General features: G+C 42.3%; 2 protein-coding genes across 4 annotated transcripts; one reads left to right on the top strand and one right to left on the bottom strand.

Annotated features, from left to right (window-relative positions):
* Window positions 1-325: 325 nt before the first annotated feature.
* LOC140284631 (ATP-dependent zinc metalloprotease YME1L1-like) lies at window positions 326-10,695 on the bottom strand. Of its 2 annotated transcripts, none has more exons than XM_072378547.1 (18): window positions 10,452-10,695; window positions 9,691-9,810; window positions 8,610-8,778; window positions 8,424-8,525; window positions 8,231-8,340; window positions 6,976-7,126; window positions 6,373-6,456; window positions 5,750-5,923; window positions 5,506-5,658; window positions 5,285-5,417; window positions 5,130-5,192; window positions 3,675-3,787; window positions 3,052-3,207; window positions 2,787-2,938; window positions 2,578-2,704; window positions 2,411-2,484; window positions 1,310-1,396; window positions 326-1,221 (listed from the first exon to the last, which is right to left on the bottom strand). In XM_072378547.1, the coding sequence occupies exons 1-18, from the start codon at window positions 10,485-10,487 to the stop codon at window positions 1,081-1,083; spliced, it is 2,145 nt and encodes a 714-aa protein (XP_072234648.1). In that variant the 5' UTR covers window positions 10,488-10,695; the 3' UTR covers window positions 326-1,080. The 2 variants fall into 2 exon arrangements, with proteins under 2 accessions (XP_072234648.1, XP_072234647.1); XM_072378546.1 differs by having other exon boundaries at window positions 6,349-6,456.
* Window positions 10,696-11,128: 433 nt separating this feature from the next.
* Window positions 11,129-20,391, top strand: mastl (microtubule associated serine/threonine kinase-like). 2 transcript variants are annotated; one of them, XM_072378679.1, is made up of 12 exons: window positions 11,129-11,394; window positions 11,480-11,617; window positions 13,988-14,127; window positions 14,225-14,313; window positions 14,413-14,519; window positions 14,628-14,787; window positions 14,894-15,042; window positions 15,130-16,149; window positions 16,772-16,913; window positions 18,794-18,907; window positions 18,996-19,097; window positions 19,957-20,391. In XM_072378679.1, the coding sequence occupies exons 1-12, from the start codon at window positions 11,227-11,229 to the stop codon at window positions 20,112-20,114; spliced, it is 2,487 nt and encodes an 828-aa protein (XP_072234780.1). In that variant the 5' UTR covers window positions 11,129-11,226; the 3' UTR covers window positions 20,115-20,391. The 2 variants fall into 2 exon arrangements, with proteins under 2 accessions (XP_072234780.1, XP_072234781.1); XM_072378680.1 differs by lacking the exons at window positions 11,129-11,394; window positions 11,480-11,617 and adding an exon at window positions 13,639-13,754.
* Window positions 20,392-21,140: the final 749 nt, after the last annotated feature.

Here is a 21,140-nt window from a genome sequence, read left to right on the forward strand (position 1 = left end):
AACAGAGTCGAACTGAACATCTCCCCTGAACAAAGTTAAATATTAAACTATTTTACTCCCTTCGTCATGAATAATATATTCAGCTAATGGCTACAGTACCCTTAACTTGTATGATCTGACAGCATGTGTGATAGTTTCTGTCACCTTCTGGCTTTACCAACCAGTGCTGTGTCGGTTTGAGTGTTCAATGACTCTGCTGCACAAGGAAAACCAACCAACAGACATACTTCTGTTAAGTGCTGCATTTACAACATGTTTCAACAAGCATTTGTGGCAAAAACAAAGCAAACTGATGTCTTATTTGAGTCACGTACTGTACAACACATTGTTTCACAAGAGTAATCTTTATTTGAGCTTCAAGAAGGCCTTCATCTAAGGTAACAGAAGCACCGAGCCAGTCCTTTTATACGCTTACAGTATGTACACACACACACACACACACACACACGCACGCACGCACACACACACAGCTCCTCTGGCTCATCAGTTACAGCTAATCTTAGAGAAGGACAAGAGGATCTAACACTACTTTAAGCAGAATGGGGGACATATCTTTGGGCACTTAAATAAATAAGAACAAACAAAATAGCATATGCAAGAGAAAAAAATCTCTTCAAAAACGAGTTCAGCGATGAAGAGCCGAGCCACCTGAACCACGCTACAGCCAAAGGTACATCCTGTACCGAGGTACTTGAAGGTCCTACGGTGTTCGCTGGACTGTGCATCGATATGAGACGAGCCGAGTCAAATTCAAACGAGTGCAAAAATGTCTCTGATGTATCGAATTACCGCAGAAGTTGTCTTCCGTGTGAGTGAAGCCAATCGGACCTCAAAGAAACGTCAAATATCTCGTGAAGAACAAGTCTTCAGTTCATTTAAGCACATTTAATCATGAGGTGCTGTGAAATAACAGAAAACGTTTGCAGGGGATGGAGCAATCATTTCATTGCAACGTTCACGTCGACAACAGAAGGAATACAAAGAAGTAAAACAGAAGGCCTCCAAAAGGCCTGTGCTCGACTGCACAGCTTTATATATATTTACATAATTCAAGGGTCTATAATGTTTGCTGAGGTATGTCTAGTGGTCCAACGGTTTACCCTCAAGCACCAACTGGATCTCTTTTGCATCCAGAGTTTCATATCGTAGCAGGGCATCCGCCAGCTTCTCGTGCTCCTTACTGTAAGTCTTCAGGAGGTTTTTAGCACGATTGTAAGAGTCCTGCAGGGAAAAGACGAGGGAATCAGGTGTTGATGAAGAAGAAGATGTTCAAAACATCCACATTTATGGTGAAGGAAGGAAATCTCACCTGCAGCAAAGCTCTGATTTCCTGTTCGATGGCGGCTTGTGTCTCCGGACTCTGCTTGGTCACATCTCCGTAGGTCATGACCCCGAGCTGCAGAAAAGTCAGAGGTCACTACAAACTGCGATGGGCGACTGGAGACTTCGGGCTGGACTGCAGCTTTCTGGCTGTTTATTTTCTACTCAGGTTTCTCGCCTGTGTTTTCTCACGCACACTTCAAAGTTCAGCTTTTCCCCTTTTGTGAAGAGGAAATAAGAGAAAACACCTTTCCCAAAGCGCCTTTCACATGGAGAAGTGAAGAGCCGAGGCTAATACTAGCTGCTATGGAAAAATGTCAGTATGTACACCAAAGAATCCTTAAAAAGGTCCCTCTCTCTTTTGCTCTGGGCTATGACTGAGCTGCCTTTTCCGTCCTTTAAAAGAACAGAAAGAGAAATTAAATGAGACATCCATCCTCCCAGATTGCACACCCTCGACTCCTCTCTTCGGATCCAGAGATCCGAGCAAAGGTCCGGAGGTGACAGAACTCTGTTGCTTCAGAGCCACCAAACTGTGTCATCTAACAAGCGTTTAGTTGCATCGAACCGTTTCTTTTTGATGTGTTTGTGTTGAACGCGTCGATGCAAACGTATTTATTTACTTTTGCTTTGATTCATAAAGTGGAAGAAATGCGTCAGGCCCTTTTCAGACATCACAGACATGCTTATAAGCTCCTCTGTCAAGACCTTCAAAACATCTGGTGGTGAGGGGAGACTCAACAGATGAGTCAACACTGCCACCTGCTGACGACACGATGCAGCCCGGCGGAGTCACTCAAAGCTTCTCAAAGATCACTGCGAAATGTGCATTTTCCACTGTTGTGACATTTAAAAAGTTAGCTTAAATCTGTTTGACAGTAACAGGGAAAACTGGCTTCTGTGGCTTTCAGCTACAGAAGTTAGAAACTTAAGTGGCTCATAAAATACGAGCTGTCAAAATCACAAACCTTTCAGATATTTAGCATATTTGAAGCTGTTTTCTTCAGGAAATATGTCCCGTGTGTGTGTGTTCAGGTGTGCCTGAGATCAACATCTGGAATGACTGTGGGAGCAGTTCTTAAATCCTTACCTTGTCACTCATGCCGAACCTGGTAACCATCATTTTAGCTATTTTGGTTGCCCCATCAAAGTCGCTGGATGCTCCTTAAAAGCACAAGAAAGGGAGAAGGTTGAAACTAAAGAGGTCTAATGCACAGTTACAGCACATTGTAGATGCTTCATGCATGTGGTTCGTACCCGTGGTGATGTTTTCGTCTCCAAAGATGAGCTCCTCTGCTACCCGGCCGCCCATGCTGACATCCATCTGAGCCAGCAGCTGGGCTCGTGTCTCGCTCCAGCGATCATTCTCCGGGAGCATGGACACCTTGACCACAAGTACAGTTCAGTTTTAGGGTGAATATTTGTGAAAAGTTGTCAAATTTGTGAGAATAAAACAACAAACTCACATGGCCAAGAGTTGGGCCTCGAGGCATGATGGTGGCCTTATTGATTGGCATTGCATCTTTGGTGTAATAGGCAACAATGGCATGGCCGGACTCATGGTACGCAGTAATGGTTTTATTCTTCTTGTCTATTTCAATGCTCCGCCTCTCAGGACCTGGACAAACAAAAAAAAGACTTAATTTGTCTCTTGATGCTTTCCTCCCGTCACCTGATCCATGCACACATCCATGTGGTGTGAGAGCTGATCTGAGCACTGTGTGTACTCACCCATCAGGATCTTGTCCTTAGCGAACTCAAGATCCTTCATTGTGACCATCTCTTTCCCGTCCACTGCTGCCTTCAGGGCGGCCTGGTTGACCAGGTTCTCCAGCTCTGCTCCAGAGAAGCCCACAGTGCCTCTGGCGATAATCTCCGCATTGACAGCTGTGAAGGAAGAAAGAGTCTTTACAAAGGTGCTCAGAGATGAGAGGGATGAAAAACAAAGGTGTCCTCTGAGGCTTAGCTCCATCTGCCGAGCAACAAGATGTTCAGCGTCTTCTCACGAGTACTCGATAAGCTTATTATACTCAGCAGGGTTCTATCCAAGCTGTAATGAGCAACATGGACCAGCATCTCTGCCCAAAACTCACAGAACTGGACTCACTGCTCAGCGTTACAAATTTGGGTCATTCATAATTTTTTAGGTCTATTTAACAGATAAAAACTGAAAAATCAGTAACAAAAAGCTTTCATTTCAATTCAACAGAATCCAAGAATCTTTAATCTGTAAATAAACCAACAGGTGAGAAAATGGCCACGATATTCATCAAAATACAAAAAACAAGTTCCACAGGTTTCAGACTGCGTAGGAACAAACAAAACAACGATGAATCATCTACAGGGAGACCTACCGGAGTCCATTTTGATCTTGGAGAGGTACAAATTGAGAATTTCGGTGCGTCCTTTCACGTCAGGACGTGGGACGGTCACCTGCATGTCAAACCTGCCAGGCCTCACCAGTGCACTAAAAAAGCAGAAAAAAAACAAACAGCAATGAAGATTCAAGCTCAAATAGTCGTCTATTCTCTCAAACTCATCAAAAAGAACGAAAGAACAGAGTTTAAACTTTGTCCCAGAGTTAAAAAGTCCCACTTTTGGCTGTTGGACCATCTCTAGCTCAGATTACGGCACACATTCCCCGACTCATCGTCTCTATGAGCTCATACAACATTTACTTTCAGCCCCAGTTGTGTCAATCATTCACCAAGATCTTGTATTTATGAAGTTGGAGATGTAACGGTATTAGGGTGTGGACTCTGTGGTGAGAGAAAATGATGTCTCACGCTCCCTGAACGACTCTTTCAGTCTGATCTAATGAATCCTGACACCGTTTGAACGGCTTGAACCTGACTAACTGAAGAAAACCCAGCTCATTTGCTTAGTTACATCCAGGCAGTGACTTACTGCATTTTTCGGGCTATAAGATGCATTAAATGAAACAAAACTCAGAAAAGTCAAACTTTATTCAACTCACGCGTTGTGCTGCGTGACTGATAGCGTTGAGTCTCTTAAAAGGAGCCATTTTTGGGGCAGCGGGTACAGAAAATGAATGAACGCACACACCTTAATGTTGAAGCACAGATCGTATTACTCCGCGAGGCTCGTGACTACGGTGGCCGTAATGCTCAATCCATCAAGCAGTGCAGCTTCTTACCGAGGCCGTGCTAAAACATTTTGACAGATTTTAAAATCACATAAAATTGGTTCTAGGTCAGAAAGCACAACCAGAATTAATTCATACATTAGTCGCACCGCATTTTAAGGAAGCACTGTCGATTTTTGAGAAAATTAAAGGATTTTAAGTGCGCCTTATGGTCCGAAAAATACGGTATTTCCCCCCTTTGTACAGGCGGTGACTCATTTTATTCATATATGTCAGTTAAATGAGTGTTTTCCATAAAAGTGTAACTGTGTAATGATGAATTATGAGCAGAGATTGACCGTGGGAGCATGAGCCAGTGTATTTCTTGTGCCGGTCCCAAGCCCGGATAAATGAGAGGGTTGCGTCAGAAAGGGCATCTAGTGTAAAACGTGCCAAATCGATGACGTGAGATCGACTCGCTGAGGCGACCCCTGATAAAGGCCAAAAGAAGAAGATGAGCAGAGAATGACCGAATGTCAAATCAAGCTCTGACAGAACGAGGCCAGGTGCTTTTACTAAGACAAATGAGTAGGAAATCAAAGAGCTGGAAGTCCTGTATGAGTGAGCGTCAAGTGACGCATTTCCAACCTGCTGACATGCTTCCTCACACCAACTGGCTTTTAAAGCATATGTAAGACAGTTATTCGTCTGAAATGTAACGTACTTATCCAAAGCCTCAGCGAAGTTTGTGGCTCCGATAACGATGACACCTTCGTTTGGTTTAAACCTGTAAAAACAGCCAAACATTTTCCGTTTAAGAAAGACTTCCCGGCAACAAAGAAGAATTCCCACTTGTGAGTGTAAATGAACTGAACTGACCCATCCATTTCAGCCAGCAGCTGGTTAATGGTTTGTCTGGAGTAGGGATGCATCGGAGACTCGATCCTCTTTCCACCAACGCTGTCCAACTCGTCGATAAAGATCACGCAGGGAGCATTCGCTTTTGCCTCTTCTGCAAATCACAAACAGGACAAACTGCAGTTGGATTCATCCTAACACGGTAACTCACACTTTGTATTCATCAGATTCAGCAAACTTACTGAAGAGGTTCCTGATTCTGCTCGCACCAACACCCACAAACATCTCATCAAACTCAGATCCGGAGGCGTAGTAGAAAGGCACGTCCGCCTCCCCAGCCACTGCTCGCGCCAACAGAGTCTTTCCTGTTCCTGGGGGACCAACGAGGAGGATCCCTGACGAAGTAAAACACACACGTCTGAGTCTCTTCAGCGAGGCCATGTCTACAGACGGCTAATCAGAGGAAATTTTAAAAAGTAATGATACCTTTAGGCAGCTTTCCACCCAAAACAGTGAACTTCTGTGGGTTCTTGAGAAAGTCAACCACCTCCTGCAGCTCATTCTTCGCCTCCTCCACTCCTTTAACATTATCAAATGTCACATTCTTCATCTGGATGGGATCCACTGCTGAGTCCAGGCCGGATGTGGTGCGGAACCTCACTGTGAAAGCAAAAAACAAACTTCTTCGCTCAGTATTTCTTTACAAGGTGTCAAAATCAGACACGAAATAACTGTTGGGTGCTTTATGCTTATTAACACATTAATGCTGCTATTCCACATCTACTGCTTGCAGCTATTCATTTAGCTCCAGCTTAGTCAAGAAAATATAAACAGCTGGTATAGATTTGTTGGTATTAGTACAAAGTAATACATAATAATCAAACTCTACATGCACACTGCAACAAGCATAATATGTGTTGTTATCTATCTGTAAGTTACTAAAAGCACATGGTGACCCTGAGCTATCTTATTTCAGTTGATGAGCTATTACTGGAGATGCCAACAGGCTTTGGTGTAACTGCAGTGTGCGTGTAGGGTTGTGATTTTATTTATAGGTAAAGGTAAGAATAAAAACTGAAACAAACCAGCATCAGAAAAGGAGCCTTTACCGGAGAGAAACGGGGTTCTTGACAGGCCATAAATACCAATAAGCAGGAGGACCAGCAGGATGAGCCTGGTTCTCCTCAGTGAGTCTGTAAAAACAGGGCACATACAAAATTACCACCAGACCCATCAAAACAGCACCAACACCCAAGGGAAATGTGGTGCAATCGTTGCAGTGAATCCATCGAGGGATATGCAGGGCTTCTTTTCTCTGGGGTCTCCAAAGATGTTGTCCATCTTAATGCATTTACTGCATTATCACAAGTGTGTGAGAAGTGTATCAAACACTGCTGTTACATAAGAAACAGAACTGTTGAAAGAGCGCATCCACAACTCTGGATGTTTAATTAAAATGGCGTTGTTGATGCAGAGTCTGCATCATCAGCTGACAGTCTAACCAATGACGTCATCACACGTTGATGCAGGACTGAGCAGCATCAGTCTGGCATGTGTAAATTACCAGGGAGGAACGCGGCAGGTTCATAAGGAACGTGACTGATTGTTGTAGAAAGGGGTGCCTGTGAAGCTTTGAAAGACTCCCAAGTTAAAACAGAAGAAGGGAGCTTTGACTCTGGGTGATAATTTAAGCATCTGAATGAGCCACATACCTTGTGTTCGCTGAGTAAATGCTTGGGACCTCATGAATCCCTCTGTGAACCCCGTCTTGAAAGCCTCCTGCTGATTTTCTGGAAGGTTCCTCTGTTGTACCACTTGGTCCAGTGACTGTGCCTCTGGTCCTTTTTCCCTTAAGAGCAATCCCTGTGGGGGACACAATTAAACAAAAACAACACAGATCAAGTATCAAGTAAATCGGCCTTTTTTTTGTTCAAAATTATGTCTCAAATATGTTGCCCGTCCCCAGAATAAAAAGTCACCACCTGGATTTAACTAAGCAAACAGGTACGAGCCTCCCATTGGATAATTACTGCATGGATGCTGTTCAACATATTCGTAAAAGCTGTGGTCAGAAATGATCGTGGATCACTTAAATGTTTGGAGACATCAAATCGGGGAGACACAAAAGTAGAACTCATGGCTGCGTTTAATAGTGAAAGTAAGCTCAAGCACACAGTGCAAAGTGAACTCAAGGGATTGACTAAACAGCTGTGTTGCCTTAAGAAAACCAGTCATCAGTGAGGCTAATCGGGGGAAAAAGGCTTCAATTGATAGGGAGCATAAAGATTGGACTCTGGAGCAACATAAGTAGGTCATGTGGTCTGAGGAGTCCAGATTTACTCTGTTCCAGAGCGATGGGCGCATCAGGGTAAGAAGAGAGGCCTCCCGGACAGGCCTGTGGGGGCAGTCTATGATCTGGGGTTGCTGCAGGTGGTCAGATCGAGGTTCAGCAACGTCATGTGCCCAAAGAATGAGGCCAGCTGAATGACCAGGTTATTCCATCAGTGGATTATCACGGCCATATTCATCGGGCTCAAATTGTGAGAGAGATTCAGGGAGCATGAGGCATCATTTTCACACCTGGATTGGCCACCACAGAGTCCAGACCTGAACCCCACTGAGAAGCTTTGGGATTGTGCAGCGGTCCGACTCTTCTGGCAGAAAATAAATGCAACTCTGGACGGAAATAAATGTTGTGACATTGCAGAAGCTTATCGAAACGATGCCACAGCAAATGCTCGGCATAATCTGAGCTAAAGGCGGTCCAACAGGGTTTTTTTGGAAGGGCAGCGCATGTCCGCAGTCATTCAAATCATGCTACTTTACCCTGACTTTACTATATAACTGCACAGCGTGTAAGAAACTAAATGTACTGGGAACAAAGAGCAGGTTTGACTAAAAGCCCCCGTATGAACGCGGAATCTTTCTATTACAACCTGAGCCTCGATGAAACAGGAACAAACGCACCTTCATGAAAGCTGGTGTGTAGGTCTCAGGTTCCACCGGCCCATCATAACCAGCCTCCGTTCGTCTGGTTTTTGTTCTCAGCGTTTTGAACCCTCGGCTCTGGATCAAAACTTCAAGGATAAACAGATGAAAAAGTTTTTAAAAAGGCCCTGAAGCGTGATGCTGCGTTTTACTGACAGTGAATGTTTCTTACCAGGCAAAAACTGTAGCTCTGAGCAAACATCTCTAAGAGGGCTGTGGTACTGCCTGTGGGAGAAAGGTGAGCCGCAACCCGCCAATCGTCTCGTTGAAAACCCTTTAAGACAAATTGTACAAGGTTTGTTTCATAAAATGAGAGCCAAAAACAACAAAAAAACCAAGGCTGGGATGAGCTGCTCACCGTGCTTGTTGTGAAAGAAGCTGTCTGCAGAAACATGACTCGTCCTCCATGTTGAAGGAACAGTCGGAGGTTCCTCTGGTCGCGGTATCGGTAGTAACCTGTTCACCAGCTCATCCAGCTGGCTCACACTGACATCTGAAAGGCCCAGGTCCCTCAGACTCACACTCGGCTGGGAAGAAAGAACAGCAACACCGGGTTATTTCCACCTCAGTGATGATTCGTGTGAATCCAATCAGGGTGGTTCAAAGTAGCTTCATCATGAAACGGATAACTTTGTGTGCTGGAGGCCTTAAGAGCACTTTTCATGGCTGTTATACTGAAAGCAGAACGAACAACTGATCATTATCACCAGGTTAAACAAATAGTGTCAGAAACACATCTTAACCGCTCAACTGACTGAATAAACAATATATTTACAACAGCAGTAATAAAAAAATCCCATAAAGTTCAGTCATAACCGACTAAGCTTCCCGAAATGAGCTCAGCCTCAATTTTATTAGCAATAATAATTCATTAATTCCATGCTGGCAACTGTTCTAATGATGAAATGTAACCAGCACTCAGCATGAATTCTACTGTTTCAGCATCAAAATCACCAGTGTGTATGGACTAGAGTCCCTCATGGTGTGCCAGTAAGGCCAATTAACTCAAATCGCATCATCTAATGACTGTTTTTGCTGCTTGATACACAAAGAAAACTAAAACAATTCCCCATGACCAGTCTGTGAGAGACGTTTGTACGATATAAGAGCATTTACTGAGTCATATTTACTGTACACAGAGTTTGTGGAGAGGAAAACCTACAGAAAATGATTATAGCTGCAGAAAGAAACACAAATATGGAAAGTCTAGCTACAGAAAGAATGACAATAACCATAAACGAGTGTTTTGTAAGCAATGCTTTAAAAATGTAACCAGAAAATGAAGCAACACAAGTGTTCAGTCATTAAAATTGGTACCAGACAGTACACCTCAGTGTATGATGCAGAAAATCTTAAATAACAGTCAGTTTTTATCTTGTGCAGCCTCTTTTTTCCACCTAATCCATGTGTGTGTGGCGCATCTGTGGTGTGCCTCTCACCTCTTTTAGGTAAGAACTGTGCTCTGGAGTGAAGTCTTTGTGAAGCGTTTGGACTGAAGCTGTGGCCGAGTTCTTCAGAGAGTGCAGAGCAGTGATGACCTGGCTGAGAGGCACTATCATCTGGGAGGAACAACAGAAAACAGCAGAGGAGGGGGCGCGGAACAGGCGTTCAGCACACGGTTACATGAATAACCTTGACATTGATATACACACATATAACACCCACATCACTTGAGATTTATAGAACTAGTTCAGCTTTTCTAGGTTTTAGTTGAGTCTTCCAAACAGGACAATGGGTCAGGATTATGTCAGTGTTATTCAAGCTGAGTCGATACTCCTGCTCGCATGCGTCCAACAGAAAGGAGTTATATAACCGCGACTACGTGATAGCTGGGCCAACCACTATAAATTTAGTCTTTCACTAAACTCTTTTCCTATATATCAGATGATGAAGTCATAAGAAAATCCGCACGTTTCAAGCTTTTCCAGAGCCCCGGAATGTGACATGGTGACGTAAGCATGGGCTGATTTAAACGTATGTTGCTCTGGATTGGGTGACTGCTTGCATTAGCCAAGCTAACATGTCATTGAGCAAACCGTAAATCATGAATAAAACAATCCTAAACAGAACATTTTAATACTATAATTCATACAACAGTTATCCTCGTGCAACCCAAGCTTTTTAACTGAAAGACTAATACGTTAGAAAAACGAACAAACATCAGCTAGCAAGCCTTCAACCTGCTTTTCAGTCGGCTTACCTGCTGGGGCTGAAACGCCGTCGACAGCGAAAACATTTTTGCCGAGAGATTATTAAAAATATGTATCCTGAGGGTTAGAGTGTGAGGATAGACCCTCTATACAGCGTGAATGGACGAGTCTTCCTCGGAGCAGTGTCCTTTTGTTTTCCCCGTTACACAACTTTCGGCAGTTACACAACTTTTTAGCTAAGAACGGCAAATGGATTCTCCACCGGCTACTGAGGTCAAATGGACTACAATGTGACGTCTGATCGAACTACTACCGGGTCCAGCTTGCATCATGCAGTCACGTGAGCAACGAACGTTCCAGTTATTTAGTTTAATTTAAAACAATTGGGAAAACATGACAGTACTTCGTGAAATACTCTTATTATTATTGCGTACCTTACAGAAAAAAATAACGTGAGTGCTCTGTATATTTTATAGGTTAACCTTTTCATGCCTATTCATTAATGCCTGACTTAAATTAAAATAACATTCCAAATAAAATCGTATATAAAGCAAATATTATTTAGAAATATCCAATAAAATTCTAAATCTATATATATTGAATAATTAACACATAAATACAGCATATATTGGGTGTTTTGAGTTTGTTTTATGTACAGGCAATCAGTTAAGACAACGAAAATTACGTTTGAGGGCCTTGCAACCGAGCAGTGAATTCAAAATTTCAAAACAAACCCGGATTGTTGTTTCATCATGCAAGTGTTTACTATGAACTCGGTGGCAGTTTCCAACTGACCCTAATTTCTCTTCTGAGGCAGTTAAAACCATGGATGCTGATGAGAAGCTAAATGCGGGGGTAAATGTCAAATCGGTGGACGTGCCTAAACCGCCTTCTATCGACGATTTCATCGTTTTGAAACCCATCAGCCGTGGTGCTTTCGGAAAGGTCTACCTTGCTCGAAAGAAGTCCAACGCACGCCTATATGCTATTAAGGTGAGGCTATTTTGTCCTCGAAAACTCAAACTGAACTCCTATTTCAGGAAATTTGCTATTTTCATTTGTTATTTTCTTTTTGTAGGTGATGAAGAAGGCCAACATGGTTGATAAGAACATGACGAATCAAATGAAGGCAGAGCGAGACGCACTTGCTTTGAGCAAAAGTCCCTTCGTGGTTCATCTGTTTTACTCCCTACAGACAGCCACCAAGATCTATCTGGTAACACCTGAATATAGTATTTTTTTGTGAGGACATTGTACAGTACACACAATTTGATGTCCTCTTAATGATCTAATGACACCTTTAATTACTTCCATTCTTTTATACAGATGATTATAATGATAATAAGTAGTATTGTGTTTGAAACATGTTTGTGATGGCTTGTACAACCTGATTTCTTTTGTGGATACAAACCATTAGTTGACATTTTTCAACACTATATTCTTTTGTAGTAATGTATTTTTATATATATATATATTCTTTTTCTGGAAATTGCTATTAAAGTAGAAATATGACAACAGTCAAGTTACTGTAACTAAATGGAACTTAATGTTACATTCTTTGATATTCAGTTTATATATTCTATATTATATATATTTATATAATCATATTAATTTATATAGCACCAAATCACAACAAATGTGAACTCAAGGCATTTCAAAGACAAGGAGACGATACATAGAAAAAAAAACTTTCCTTTAACAAGAAGAAATCTCTGGCAGAACCAGACTCAGGGAGGGCAGCCATCTTCCTTGACTAGTTGGGGCTTGAGAGACCTGGAAGAGGGAACAACAAGCACTGTAACACTATGGGATGTTTCAGGGTCACCTGACCCATGCCTAACTATACACTTAGTAAAAAAAAGGAAAGTTTTAAGCCTAAACCTAAAGGTTGAGAGGGTGTCTGCTTCCTGAACCCAAACTGGCAGCTGGTTCCACAGAGAGGGGCCTGATAACTGAAGGCTCTGCCTCCCATTCTACTTTTAGAAACTCTGGGAACCACAAAGTGCTCTGTTGGGAAAACGATGAAATTTCTAAAGCAACACGAGGTTTGCAACAAGTTTGTGAACCCTAAAACTATGAGCTTCTCACTCATTTTGAAGTGCACTGACCTTTGTTATGCACATTCCTGGGCTTGAAATTGGGATGCAGCTTTCCAGCCCCGCCCCAAACTGTTTTGTTTTACAGTTGCTTGACATTCTTTTTGGGTTTCAGTGGCTTCAATGTGACAACAAATTCATGTGTATGGCTGTGAATGTGCAGGGCTCTCTCTGGGAGTTTTTATGAGAGTGGTGTAACATCCCATAACTGTAGGGGGAGCGAAAGAGCGTTAACCGTTTTTTATAGTGTTTTCATCACTTGAACAGAGGCTGTAGAGCACCATGAAATTATTAGCCAGAGCCATTAAACGGCACAATGAGACTTTTCTGTGAATTTCATCCAACTTCAGGTGAAATGACGAAGGATTATTAAGGTTAAATAGATAAATGATATTGCATTATTTAGTTTTGTTTGTGACAGGGCAACGTCTGCAGAGCTTCTGGAGATTTCTGGGATCAGGCGTTCATGGAGCCATCTGCACATGTTCTCTCCAACACTTTTTGCATTCATGCAGCCCCATATCATCACACTCCCACCTCCGTGCTTCACTGTCAGGGTTGTTTATTCTCTGTGGTGCTCCTCGAATGATTCTCATGTGAAACATTCTCATGGAGAGGAGCACTCTGTATTCTCATGGCTGCCTGCGTTCGTTTGTGTGCCTCCTGCAATGTGTAGGTGGTGAGTTGGGGGTGTGTAAGCTAACTCTTGATGTTTTGTATCGTCAGTTTCTTGCACAATGCTTGGTTTAGGTGCCCCACATACCAAGCCGCTCTGGCTTTTTCTGTCGTGATCTTAAGATGTCCGTCTGAGTGATTCCCTCGTGGAATCGTCCACTGAAACATGCGCGCTCCAGGGGCGAGCATGTGAGCAGTTACTCTGTAGGGTGACGCTGTGCAGTGTCCTTCGCAGTTTTTAGGATGACACAGAAATGCTCATTTCTATTAATAACTCCTGTACAAAGTCTGATGGACTGTCTGCTTTCTGAGCCAGATTGTGTAAGAAGCCTCCTGTTCATGGTGTTGATTTTGGAGAACGGCCACCGCTGCTGTGGCTCATTCTGTATCTCCTGATTACTGCTGCAGCTGTGTTTGTTTGATCTGTCGTATTTTTGTTTTGTCGGTCACCAATCTTCCTGTATCATTTTCCATCTTTGTGAGGACTCGTATTCAGATTTTACGGTCACTTCTGCAGCTCTTTTTTCCTTGTCATCTTGTCCGTGTTTATGCACGGCTTATTGGAAAAGACATTGATCAAAAGTTTTCCAACTTGTGGGTTTTATTGAACTCTGATTCTACTTGATCGCCTTTTTTTTTTCTTTGTTTAATGTTGCCCTTTTAAAGTTACTTAGTTTGAAATGTTCTTGAAAGCCAATGCTTAACATGTCAAGACAGACCTAGTGTATTTGATCAGAGATTTAAGCGTTTTCAATGTATCATGTGTCCCATATTGATAAGATTACTGTTAACCTTCCTTTTTTTGTCCCTTACAGGTAATGGAATACCTCATCGGTGGAGATGTCAAATCTCTCCTTCATATTTATGGTTATTTCGACCAGGACATGGCTGTGAAATACATCGCACAGGTTGCACTTGCTTTGGACTACCTCCACCGTCATGGTATAATCCACAGGTATGTTTATGCTGTGTTTGAGTGCCATTAACCATGCATGTGTACATTGAGTGATCGGTCTTCGTCTTGTGAATTTACTGAAACTACAACTTTTCAGGGACCTGAAGCCAGACAACATGCTTATATCCGACGAAGGTCACATCAAACTAACAGACTTTGGTCTCTCAAAAGTCAAGCTTGACCGAGGTACCAAGTCCTACCAGCTCAGACAAATTGTGACCATCTTCAGAGGTGATATTCCTGATGTTTTCTTCATGCTGTCTTTGTGCTTTTTATCTCAATAAGAGCTGAATCTCATGGATATCCTGACCACTCCATCCTTGGCTAAACCGAAAAAAGATTACTTCCGCACGCCAGGTCAAGTCCTCTCCTTAATCAGCTCCCTTGGATTTGTAAGTGAATTTATCTCCTTTCAAAATGAACACATGTCCAGCTTTACTAGATGCCTGGTGCAATGTTTGTGTGGCGTAATGACTGTCTCATCATTTCTCAAAATTCAGAACACACCTGCAAGAGAAGGCAAGCGTCACTGCAGGACCTCCGGTGTGTCCAGCCCCATGTCCTGCAGCAAAATAAAGCCCAAGAATAACTCTCTTGGTTCTCCTTTGATGAAGAAAACGGATCAGATGTATTCTCCGGCTGAGGGCCTTTTTAAAATGGGTCTGTTATTAACTTTGAAAAATGATCATTTACACCAGAATTGTTCAATCATTCACATCCTGCTGAGATGCTGGCAATAAACATTTTGTTTGTACTTTCTCTGCAGGACCAAAGACGAGTGTGTTTAGTCCTCATAACCTGACGAAAAAGCTGACTCCCACGTTGCTGAAGACCAGGAAGAGGTTTGAAACGACGAGTGCCGGCAGCACCACCGACACCGAGGGTGGCATCAGTCCACTGTGGGAGTGTGAGGAGGTCCGTGATTGGGAATCCCTGACTTTGATCCTGTATTTGTTATCTGCTTTTTGTGACTTTGAGTTTCCTGTTTTCTTCCTCCTTCAGAAGGAAAATGAATGCATCACTCACCATAGAGGTAGAAGGCAGTCTGAGTCAAAAGGCTGTGAACCGGCCAATGGACCCACACAACTCGAGCCCTGCGGAGTCTCTGCTGAGACCTCTTTTAGCCTTTCAAAAAAGTCAAGTCGATACCATCAGGAGAATATGTGTGTATCGGAGAGAAATGACTGCCAGCCTGCAGTTCCCTTATCTGTTAAGAGGACCTTTTCAGAAATAGAAAGAAGTCCAGAGCCACTGGAGAGCAGAGCCAAAAAGACAAATGCAGAATTCAAGAGATTCTACGAGCTTCCAGAAGAGAGCGTGAGGTCTCACACCGGTCTGACGGGGGCGTTTTCCAACGTGCACGTGGGTGGCAACTCCGCTGGACACCGGGTTCCGAAGCGCTCCAGTCCCGTTGCTGTGGCCAAAAGTCTGTTTAGTGAACTGAATGAGCCGGCGGAGGACGTGTTTGAAGATGGCGCCAAAGACTTGTCCCATTCAAATATTACATCGCCGCTTCCTGCGACCCGTGACATCTGCAGGAGCTTGAGCCTCGACTTTGATGGGTCCATGAATGAAAAATCGCTAATTATTGACAGCCATGCAGCTGTTCATATGGGAAAGCTGCTGGAAAACAGGAATTCGGCATCATCTGAGGAGAATGACCAGGGTAAAGACTTCTCCATTGCTGAATCACTGCCACAGACTCCTTCTCTCGTCACTACTGGAACCCCCAAACTCGGCCTCTGTGGACGGAGGGCTGACTCTCAGTGTTCCCTCCTCAGCCAACTCTCTGATCTTCCCTGCGGTGTTGCACAGTCCCCCTCGTTCCTCAAGCCACGGAACGTGGTAGCTTTCCGTAGCTACTGTAGCTCCATCAACCGCTCCAACGTGTCAGGTGTTTCCAGACTGAGCGTCGGCTCTATGGAGGCTATGGACATGTCCACATCAGCTTTCTATCACTCTGCGTCTGGCACTGCAACACCAGTGCAGAAAAGACGAAGCTCCAACAGTTCTCTTTATCAGGTAGGCATGCAGGGCTGTCAAATAAAAACACAACGTGAGGGTAGATGGAGCTATCACCACTTTTAATAACCAGGCAGCCATGTTGGATTTTGAGGTGAAAGCTGGTGAGGTTCCCCTGACTTTCCCACTTTTTATCCACTTTGTGTCTTATTGTGTCCACACCAAAGGGAGCGACTCCCAAACCTCCTAAAACGCCTCATTCACAAAGAATGAGCTGCAGCGTTGGACTCCACTGTTGTGGGTGGGGAGGTTCCTCGAGACCAGCCGTGTGCTGAAGCTATGCTAAATATGACAAAACTACGCACACTGTGTTTTTAAACATATCTTTTAGAAATAAATCAGGGCAAGTCCCTGCTAATAAGAAGGAAGTTCAGTTTAAAAGAAGAAGCCTAGTTGCCCTTATTCTAACTCTTAGGATGACCATGACCTGCAGGACTGAGAATCCACGTCAATATGTGGTCTGCTGTCATTTTTTTCAAAGACATTCCCCATCTTTTCTTTCCTTTTCCTTTTCAGTTTCATGTTAGCTTACCATATTAACTGTTTTCATCTTAGACAAGCAAAAACGGATCAAACAGGATTCATTAACTGTTGTTTGCCATCGATTTCCTTTTCACTTCAGACTCCTAAGCCCATGTCGACCTGCCACACCCCTTTCAGGACGCCAAAAAGTGTGAGAAGGGGTGCGCTGCCTGTGGAGCGTGCACCCATTTTAGGAACCCCGGACTATTTGGCTCCAGAGCTGCTTCTGGGACACGCGCACGGTAAGAGGAGGAAACTCGGGGGGCAAAGATGGTTTATGACCATGATGGTTTATTTGCTGTCTGAAAAATCGCCGCCTGCAGGCCACAAAATGCTGTTTTAATCCATCTTAAATGAAGAAAATAAAAACTTAACTAAGAAAATATTAAATCGATTATCGTGCTTATGATATGCAGATGGGAATAATAAAACAAATAAATCTGATATTAAAACACAAAAAATACTTATTTTATTTGTTTTATTAAAATAAAAGTCCCCTTAAATAGTCATTCATTGTGCTATATCATGATTTATGATCTATTTCTCAGGGTTATCTATTTATGTTGCGTGTCATCAGCATATTTGTTTCTCTTTTAGGCTTATTCTCTTAATTTAATTACCAACCTGTTGAATACAGATTAAATGCAGTTCCAGACAGCATGCTTGTTGACGTTGTAGCTCTTGTGACAGGGATTCTCTTTTAGTTTCAGGACGTGGTCTGTTGGGTAAGTTTCTTATTCCTATTTTTGCAAGCAAGCTTGCATGTTCACCCAGGCTGCTTATTCGCTAGAGGGAAAATGAGCTGATTTCTCCTAAATTTTCCCATCCCCTCTGCCCCTGCCCCTCGGATCTGTGAACAAACTGTGGGCTTGATTTGATTGAGAGACGGGTTGGTGGTCTCATTAGAGAGGTTTTAACTGAGCGGGTCTCCTTCTAACATTGGGCTAACATCATTGTTAACAGCAGGGGAACCTGGAGGCTGATGTGATTCTAACCGGACCAACGGGTCTCTGTGCACACGAGTTTGATTGACACAAATAATCCAAAGTTTTTAATTAATTTTAACTCCCTAATAAATACAGATGATTGTAGTTTCAAATCTTTCAAGCTTCTGAGAAACAAAATTAATTAATAATCTGGCTTAAACGTCAACATTTTTGTGATAGATGCTGAATTTTTTCAAATTTATAATGAAATCTGAAGACTCGCTGTTACAATCTCGACGGAAAATGTTGAAATGTGCTCCGTCAAAGCGAATCGCTGCTGTAGTTATTAGGGCTGAGCAATTTTATCGATACTGCGATATATATATATATATATATATATATATATATATATATATATATATATATATATATATATATATATCGACATTTTGCTTCCCGATAAAGTCAGCTGCGAGTATCGATTTTTTTTTTTTTTTTTTTTTTTTTTTTTTTTTTTTAACAAACTTTCTTGAAAAGTCGGACCATTAAGATAATACAAAACAAAAATCTCATATAAAACAGTGATAAATTAGTTCATAAAAAAATTTATATAAAGTGCATAGCTCAGTGGTTTTGATGGCTTTTCTGTTTATAGAATATAGGATTGTTGTAATATATTTACAAAAATCCTACATTATTGCATCATTTTTGTATTAAAAATGAAAAAAGATGGTTTGTGTTTATGGTATTTAGCAAGTAAAACAAGCAGGTTGATGATGTAATATTCACAACATAAACATGAGTCTGCGTACGCTGAAGACACGTTTGTTGGTTTCCGTTTGTCTGCCGGTGTTGTCCTTCCGGTTCAAAGGTCGGACCAACAGTCCAATCAGCGACGATTCATGTCAAATCACACTGTCCCTTTAAAATCTTTCAGAAAATCATGTGTGTTAAATCGTATCGAATCGTTGGCTGAATGCCGTGTATCGTATCGTGAGATTAGTGTATCGCTACAGCCCTCGCAGTTATTCTGTCAGGAATGTGAAAGTGGATCCCCTCATCCTCAGCCTAACGTAGAACCTGCTTCTGCCACTGCAGCACAGTTAGTTCACACTAACAGGAGTCGGAGGGAAAGCCGCTGTGTTTGTAACCAGAAGCAGAATGAAGTGTGACTTTTTCCGTCTGCTCTCCACCAGACTGCATGGTGGACTGGTGGGCGCTTGGCGTGTGTCTGTTCGAGTTCCTCACAGGCGTGCCGCCTTTCAACGACGAGACGCCTCAGCTGGTCTTCCAGAACATTCTCAACAGAGGTGGGTTTGGTCCTTCTGTTACAAACTCAACCACAATACAAAGCCTGTATGTCAAGATGTCTGACATTCTTGCTATTGTGATCTTCAGACATCCCCTGGCCTGAGGGAGAGGAGGAACTGTCTGAAAACGCAAGGAATGCCATTGAGATCCTACTTACCATGGACATGACGAGGCGTGCTGGTCTTAAAGGTGAGGAGAACCTTTTAAATTCTGACGTCAGTTTGGTCCTTAGACCAATGACTTTTACCTGGTTAAGATCCACTGCTTTTGTGATTTGCATTTAGAAGTGAATTTTAATTAAAATGACGACTCACCGGCTCTTTCCGGGTTGACAAACAATAAACTCTTGTGACTGATCGACATCTTCCCAAATATAATTTCCCAGATATGTCAAGAGATTAAAGTAATTCTTGATGAATCTTCCACCTTCTTCTTCATTTTACTCTTGTGAATGTTCACCACAGTAGTTGTTTTTTTTATTTGTAGATAGGATAACTGCTTCCTCTATTGAATTACCGACACACAAATGAGTGTGTACTGCCCCCCTGTGGCGATACTATGCAGACAAAATTGAATAGTTTTCAAACTAGATTCAGATTCTTCAAAAGATCCCAACAGATTTGCTTTGTTTATGAATGAAAACCTGACAAAAAGGACTTTCTGGTGTATAATCCATTTTCTATACCCGCCTAATCCAACTCAGGGTCACGTGGAGGGGGGTGGAGCCTGTCATTTGGCGAGAGACTGACACATAAATCTGACATTAAAATCCGAATTGAAGCTCTCAATTTATATATTGAGGCTCCTATATATCTCTCTAGGTCTTCAGAGTGTTGTGCAAATTAGTGTCTGTGTCAAACTTTTTGTAAGAACAGAAGCAATGATGGTCAAGTCCTCTCTGATTGGTCATTAACAATGGCCTGATCAGGCTCCGCCCACCATTACTAATGAGCACTGCTAAAATTTGGGGAAAATGCTCAATTGGACGATGATATTTCTAAGCTTTTTTTTTTTTTAATTTGTGGCGTTTCTTTTGAACTTCCATCAGAGCTGAAGTGCCACCCCCTGTTCGACGGGCTGGACTGGGACAACCTGCAGAACCAGCCGATGCCTTTCGTACCTCAGCCAGAGGATGAAACCGACACCTCATACTTCGAGGCAAGAAACAATGCTCAGCACATAGCCGTTTCTGGCTTCAGTCTGTAGCTCTGGGTGGAAATAATTTGGCAGTTTGTGACTAAACCAAACTGCTAAATAGATTAAATAATGTTTTATATGTAAATTTTGATAATATTAAGCGAGAGTTTTAAGACGGGAGGGGTTCAGGACTGTTTTTGTCTGGTTTTATGTCTTTTTTTTTGTCTGTGATTTTGATCTGATTTCCTTACAGTTTCCTACACTACTAATTCACCCTTACTACTTGTGATATTTTACATCCTAGACTCTTAACAACAAGTCAAATACAAATAAAATGTATTCTTAACATGTTGGTGTCTGTTAATTTTCTCCCTATAAACTAAATTGTACATGTACCAACGTTTGTGGACCCTTTAGGATGTTTAAGTGACTTAAAAGCATCGTCATATGTTCACATAAATCCAAAGAGGAGATAAAAGAAACAAACTGTAATATTTGTTTACGTGTTGTTAATTCGCATGAGACAGTAAGAGGTGATAAAACCATCTGGGAGGAGACACCCCCGAGTGCTGAGTCCATCGCCAGGACAACAGTGAACAGCAAAACATGACAAGATGTTACTGTTAAAGACGAACTTTGCTGCCTGTGCACAAAACACAGGGCTGTTGGGGAGGAAAAATGATTGGTGTTGGAAGAAAGCTGCGTCTGAGTTCAAATGGCTTGCCTTTGATTTTTGAATTATGCAGATTTTAAAGTGTCAATGAACTGTCCATCTAGCAGGAAGACTACGTCCCCTCAAGTGAACCAGTCGATCTGCCAAAAAGTGGTTTAAGAACAATAAAAGTTCAGTTTTTTTAACATTTGCAACTGGCAAATGTGTCGTTTTGGATCATCTTCCTTCAATACATGGAAATGAGTGCGAATCCGATTATATTTTAGGTCATATTATGAATATTCTCTGGCTTTAAGCACCATTTTACCCCAACATTTATTATGCAGCACAAACACTGTGACCTTAGTTGCTCTTTGGTATTTAAAAGCACCAACAACATATTTTTTTATGTTTATGTTCATGCATTTGGCAGATGCTTTTAT

Source organism: Leuresthes tenuis, unplaced genomic scaffold, assembly GCF_036924035.1.
Source record: "Leuresthes tenuis unplaced genomic scaffold, fLeuTen1.0.hap1 SCAF_24, whole genome shotgun sequence".
Lineage (NCBI taxonomy): Eukaryota > Metazoa > Chordata > Actinopteri > Atheriniformes > Atherinopsidae > Leuresthes > Leuresthes tenuis.

Coding starts and splice junctions, on each gene's coding strand:
- LOC140284631 (XM_072378546.1), bottom strand. CDS start 10,487: ATGTTTTCGCTGTCGACGGCGTTTCAGCCCCAGCAG. Junction 8,526..8,609: donor CTTCTTTCACAACAAGCACG/GTGAGCAGCTCA, acceptor TTTGTCTTAAAG/GGTTTTCAACGAGACGATTG. Junction 3,788..5,129: donor TTCGCTGAGGCTTTGGATAA/GTACGTTACATT, acceptor CTGCTTTTTTAG/TGCACTGGTGAGGCCTGGCA.
- mastl (XM_072378679.1), top strand. CDS start 11,227: ATGGATGCTGATGAGAAGCTAAATGCGGGGGTAAATGTCAAATCGGTG. Junction 14,520..14,627: donor TAATCAGCTCCCTTGGATTT/GTAAGTGAATTT, acceptor CTCAAAATTCAG/AACACACCTGCAAGAGAAGG. Junction 18,908..18,995: donor CCAGAACATTCTCAACAGAG/GTGGGTTTGGTC, acceptor TGTGATCTTCAG/ACATCCCCTGGCCTGAGGGA.